The sequence below is a fragment of the Anas acuta genome, chromosome 9, assembly GCF_963932015.1.
Source record: "Anas acuta chromosome 9, bAnaAcu1.1, whole genome shotgun sequence".
In the NCBI taxonomy this organism is placed as follows: domain Eukaryota; kingdom Metazoa; phylum Chordata; class Aves; order Anseriformes; family Anatidae; genus Anas; species Anas acuta.
Genome location: NC_088987.1, coordinates 18,614,909 through 18,620,908, shown reverse-complemented (window position 1 = coordinate 18,620,908; position 6,000 = coordinate 18,614,909). Strand labels below are relative to the sequence as shown.

The 6,000-nt window shown below is 53.3% G+C and overlaps 1 protein-coding gene across 4 annotated transcripts in view; it reads left to right on the top strand.

The window, feature by feature from the left end:
* Positions 1-403: 403 nt before the first annotated feature.
* The window catches only part of LOC137861026 (vesicle-associated membrane protein 2-like), a 47,455-nt gene continuing 41,858 nt past the window's right edge, over positions 404-6,000 (top strand). The window contains exon 1 of one of the 4 annotated variants that reach the window (XM_068691992.1): positions 404-601. In XM_068691992.1, coding sequence (XP_068548093.1) covers positions 483-601 — 119 coding nt within the window. In that variant the 5' untranslated portion in view covers positions 404-482. Of the gene's footprint in view, positions 602-2,359; positions 2,513-6,000 lie in introns of those variants that run through there. The other 3 variants (XM_068691993.1, XM_068691994.1, XM_068691995.1) reach the window with 3 other exon arrangements.

Here is a 6,000-nt window from a genome sequence, read left to right as displayed (position 1 = left end):
TGCCCCAGGCAGCACAGGGCAGTGACTGGAGGAGTCCCCTTCTGAGGGGATGGAGCGAGCCGTCAGTGGGGGCAGCAGGGCGAGGCTCCCCCTAACAACCCAGGTGAACTTTCATCTTTGGGCTCTCTGTCGAGCACGGCGGTGGTTCACGCACCCGGGTCCTGGAGCCAGGCTGGGAGCTGGACAGGGGTTGTGTGGGGCGTGAGGGCCTGGCAGCCGCTCTGCCTGTTCCTGGAGGCGGTCAGTGAGGAAGCACCGAGCTGACACCTCTCCACCAGCAGCCTCTGCTCGTGCCGTGTGTCAGGGGCAGCGGCCACAGCCCTGCCCGCCCCTGCTTGTTCTCAGGCACTGCCCCGTGACGGTGCAGGCGCCACCTCTTTGCTCGCCCTTTCCCCTTTTTCCCCCTTCCCCAGCGAGCTGCGGGGGCCCGGGGCTGCCAGGAGGCGGCGGGGCGGCTCCGTGAGGCGAGGCGCGGCGCGGGCATGCCCAGTAGCGGCGCCTCCCCCGCCCCGCAGCAGCCGCCCCGCGCTGCGAGGAGCCGCCGGCAGCGGGAGCGGAGCCGCGAGGAGCCGGGAGGCAGCGGGGAGGCAGCGGCGGCCATGTGAGTGCGGGACGGGACGGGGCGGGACGAGCGCTCGGTGCCCTCCCGGCTGGTGTCCGCAGCGCCGGGCCGAGCCCCGCAACAGGTGCAGCGCCCGCGGGCAGCGCCCGGCCGGTCCCCGCTGGGGGCTGGGGCAGCCGCCGCCGTTGCTGCCTGATGCCGGCCGCGCCCCGGCTCTGCCCCCTCGGAGGCGCCGCTCCCCACCCGATGGGGCCGGAGCCGCCGAAGTCGGTCGTGCAGGCGGCGAGAAGCGAGCTCGGCTCGGGGAGAGCACGGAGGCGTCGGGCAGCGACGAGCCCGATGTTACCGTGGGCTCGGCTCGACCCCAGCTGCTGCCTTTGTCCGCCGCGGTGCTGCCCGCCCCAGGTCTCGGGCACGGAGCGTTTTTATCCGCCCGGTCTGCAGCGTGCTGGCGGCGGGGAGCTCCTCGGGAGCCCGACGGCAGCGCTCCGGCAGCGCTTTCTGTGTGCCGGCACAACTTGGTGCGGCCGCAGCTGGCTGGCGGCGAGCAGCGGCTGCCGGCACCAGACGCTTTTGTTGGGGTGTGTGAGCTGCTCCCCGGTGATTATTCCGGAGTTCGCTGCTGCAGCGTTACACAAGTGAAGCAGCTTTAAGCCCAGCTGCAGCTCAGGTAACGTTTAGCAGAACCTGCGTGTGGTCCTGCCCTGGCGTGCTGGGGTGGTGGTGAGAGAATTTGTAAGTGGGAGAGGAGGTGCGGTGCCAGGAGGACTTGGCTGTCCTGCGGCAGGGGCCTCGCATCAGGCTGCTGACAAGGGTTAGATGCGAAAGAGAAAGCAGTTCTTGTTTGTTTTGGCAGTACGGGCTTTCAGTTTGATAATTGAGACAAAGCCAAGACAAATAAGCTGCTTGTCATTGGCAGTGTCAGTTGGCTTCTGTTGCATTGCCAGGCATTGTAACGAAAACTTTTTTTGGACATCTGCACAAATATTACGTCCCAATAGCTTCTGAGTTGCTGATGGACAGGAGATAAACGTGTGTTAGCTATGGACTTGTTAGCAGCAGCTACAGATGGAGTTCACTGGACTACAGATGCTAATTGCCCATGGCCACCAAATGCTCTGTAGGGTTATGTCTGCTGCTACACCTGGAGTATTGCACACACGGACACCTTTCTTGCATGTCTGCACAGGCACACACGTGGGCACAATGCCGTGCCTTTGGCTGCTGTGAAGCGGCATCGATACAGAACTCCTCGCTGGGTCCAGCCTGGCGTACTGCGCCCTGAGGCAGCTGGCAGGGAGGAGCACGGGGAACAGGGGCTGTGCAGTGGATCCCAGAGTGCAATCCCGGTTTGTACTGATGTGAGGCTCAGAGCATCTGAACCAGAGGAAGGTTCTTTGTATTTCATGGCTCCCTGTAGGTTTTATTGGTGCTCTTTCATGCAGGTGCTCTGTTGCTCCTTCTGTGGCGTCCTGTAGCAAAGAGCTTCACAAGGAGCTGTGCGGGGTGTGAGAACTGCTGCCTGATGGGTTTGAGCTAGCAGACACCAGACTCGCTCTGACCTCTTACATTGGAAATCAGTGATCAGTGTTCCTTACTCACCACCCTCTCAGTGACTCCTGGCAGTCACTATCACTCCAGCAGGCCTGTGCTGATTTACGCCAGGTGGGAATCTGCCCCTGTGGCCTCTACAGCGAGTACCGGCAGGGCAGGGACACTCAGCTGATGGACATCTCACCTTGATGTGGGCAGAGGGGAAGTTGGGGCATATGAAGGTTTAACAAAAGATGAGAGAGATTAAAGGAATCTAATGCAAGAACAGATAAGAGCTGGACCTTACCAGTGCAGCTGGCTGTTCCTGATGTAAGGGAGAGGACAAAAACTTACTTGGAGGAGATACGAGGAGCAGCAAAGGGAGATGAGGAGGAGAAAATGGAGCCCAGAGCGAAGGTGTGTATAGGCACTGTTTATCTCTGGGAAATAGACTAACAGCAGCAGGTGAAGTACGTGGTTTTATTTCTTTTACAATGGTCACATCTCAATAGGTAATTATATATAATAGAAGCTCATGGCATCGTGTCGTCTGCTGTTTACAGATAGGTCAGTGACCAGACAGCAGGGTGCCTTTGATTACATTAATCCAATATAAATGTGCTCTATTGCAGGGTACAACTTTTGTGAGACACGCAGCAAAGCCAAGCACCTGGCTCTCCCTTGGGGCAGAATTGCGTCACTGTATCTCCTTCCTAGGGCAGCAGTCAGGGCTTTCTAAAATAAAATAAAAAATCCTTCTGGCTGCTTTAGAGCAGCAAGGAGAATATCCTGGAGGGGACAGATGGGATTAAAATGGTTCCACCAATTGTAATGAATATGTTCAGGTTGGATTTCTATTCAGCTTCTCTGAAGGAGTAGCATGGCGAAGGTCTCCTGCTGTTAGGAGAGCAGGACTTAGCCCTCCTTTTGTGGATGTAATTTTATGGAACTCGGCAAAATCGCCCTAGGCTGCCCCTCCTTGGTGCTGATCCACAAAGCCAAACTGATTTAGTACAGTTCTTGTCACAGTCCTCATCCATTCCTTAGGGAGTTCAGTGGCTTGCAAAAGTGGGTACATCAGAGTGTGTCCTAAGAAAGTACAAACAGCATGAAACGGAGGGATGAATTTTGTAAGTGGTGCGGCTGTTCCGTGCTGGTGTTCCCTTAGAAATACTTTCCAAAAGTGCTCCGGAAATCCATGGTGGCAGGAAGGTTTGAGTCCCCTGTGCTCTCAGGGTGTTGCGTCTCGTGGTCGGCTGCCTCGGACTCAGAGAGGCTAGGTTCAGCCTTGGTATGTTGTGGTACTGATTCTTCTGCAGTAAGCCAAAGGGGCTGATGGTTTGAGGGTCTTTTAGTATTGGTTCCTGCAAGTGTAACTACGAAGGAGTGAGTTGTTTTTCTCACTGATAAGGGATGTAATGGAGGCTGTAATGAAGATAGCCGGGCCATGCTCAGTGCGGTGGGGATACTGAGAAGGTCAGAGGATCCCACCTTCAGCATGATTTTATTCTGACCCGTGTTTGCTGGCTCTAAGGCTCACATCTCTGAATGGGAGCCCAGAAATAGGGGCATCGGCAACTGGGGCTGTGACTTTGAGACGTCAACAAAAGTGTGTACCTGCTTTGCCCATTGCTTGCTTCCCTTGACTTCAGCGGCACCATGCAGTCAGGGATCTTCTTCACATGATGCATTAGAAATAAATGCTTCCAGCTCCTGTTAAGCGTTATTCATGGTACACACGCTTGTGCTTTGAAACACGGATGGCCCAAGTAGGTCACAAATCTTCTGGATATTTGGGTGATGAGTGTTTGAAAGGGTGGAGATCAACTCGAATGCTCTCTTGAGGGCCTCAGCAAAGAAAATAATCTCAGGATGGGAGCAATTGGAAACTATCTGTGGCAAGTACAGACAAAGTGAGTGTGTTTCATGGTAAACGTTCTTGAAAAGAGGCTAATGCGGAGCAGGCAAAACCCAAATATATTTAATTCAGTGGTCCATTTCCTGGAGATTTAGCTCTGTCATTCTGCTCTGCGTTGGCCATAGCTTGTCCATGTTGACCTCCAGGAGGTCTGTGTGGATGGTTCCAGCTGTACAGTGACTTGTAGGATACTTGCAGTGGCTGTATTGGAAGCTGATTTGGTCTGCCAAGGGAGAATTTCTCCTTTTTAGATGCAATTTGCGCAATTAAGACCTCAGTGAAAAATGCCCATCTAGGCTGTAGAGCACCAGGCAACTCCCCGTTCATGTGCACACGTACGTACAGGATGCTCCCAGGAGGAACTGGCACAGGTCAGGAAAAGGCAGCGAGGTATTAACTGTGTTTTTTTTTTTCCTTCCTTTCTACTGCCCCTCTGGAAGAACACAGGATGCATTGAGGATTCTCACCGACAGCTTTAGCCAAATGTTTCTGGTGCCCTGGAAGGGGCAGAACAGACTGTCCCAAATAAGTATAAATTGACTGACCTGCTCATCTTAGGCAATTACAACTTTCGGAGAGAATATCCTCTCTCCTACGTCATTCAGTGCTGTCTGCTGTCATTATTCATAGCCATTACCAGCAATTAACTAGGCTGGCATTTTTTAATGATGCAATTGCTTTTTCCCTGTCTGTACTTGAACCCTCTAAACTCTCCTCCATAATTCATTGAGCAACCACCAAGTGATTGCAAGGTGGTGGTGTTTTTTTTTTCTAACCGTTCAGTTATGAAAACCTCGTTTTTTTCTGTGTAAAGTAGTAACTCATCAAAATCGATGTCTGTACATTGGCAAGTGTTTTGTCAGCTGCAATTATATTGTTGCTTCTGTACTAGGTGAAATAATTAAAATGGAAGTTCCTGACCAAATGATCTGAGATAGCTAATCAAGTTTCTTGATGTCTTCAGATGCAAAATTTAATGAGAAATGTGCAGAAAAAGTACAGGTCTTTTATTTCAGACTGAACAAGAAAGAAATTTAATTTACCAAGTGGCAACTCGCATCTGCTGGGCTCAGTATCACAGGGTCAGAAGTGAAGTCTTCTAGAAAAGAGCCTGCTCGGTGCCCGAGCCCCTCTGGGTGCAGACCCTTTCCCTGACCCCCATCCTGGCCGTCCCCTGTCCCAGCCCCAGGCTGTGCAGGAGCTCCGCAGGCAGCACTCCTCACGGCTGTGCAGGCAGCAGGCACCTCTTCTGGGGCTGTCAGCAGCAGGACAGGTGCTCAGCCCAGCATCTCCCCTGTGTCCTCCTTCAGTCCAGATTCCCTGTACCTCTGTTGATAAGGAGTGGGTTTTCCCCATGAGCCCTGTGAGCGGCAGTTGTGAGGCTTCCCCTCCACGCAGGGAGGCTGCCCCTGGGCAGGGGGTTGTCACGGGCCAGTTTCCCTCTTAGACACCGAGGTCCTGAGTCAGGCAACGTGCCACTGTGCTAGACATAATTCCTGGTCCTAGGAAAACTTTCCTAGAAACTATGAAAATCGTTCATTGCCCCTAAGCCCGCTTGTTATCTACTCCTGGAGGCTAATGGTTAGAAATTACATTTGTTCATTTGAATTTGCATGTAAAAATAGCTCCTCCTTATCGTGCTGGGGAGTCTGCCCCGCTCAGGGCCTTCCTTGCAGCATGCAGCTGTAAGACAAAGGGCACTGCTGCTTGAAAGCACAAAGCGTGTCTGCTGTCAGGCACAGACTGTCACCTGCAAGGGTTCCTATCCCATGGGGTAGTGTTTTGCCCATGTTTTGGGGAGTTCAGAGGGAAATTCTGAGACTCATCATTTCTTACAGCTATCTATGATCCTGGAAAACACTGAAAAAATGACAAAACTTCTTTCCCTCTCTCCTCACCTGCTTTACACTGATCTGTGGGAAAGCTTCCTGAGTTTGCCAGTAGCTGCAGGATGGTTCCTCTTCTGTCTGCTTCGTGTGCCTCCAGC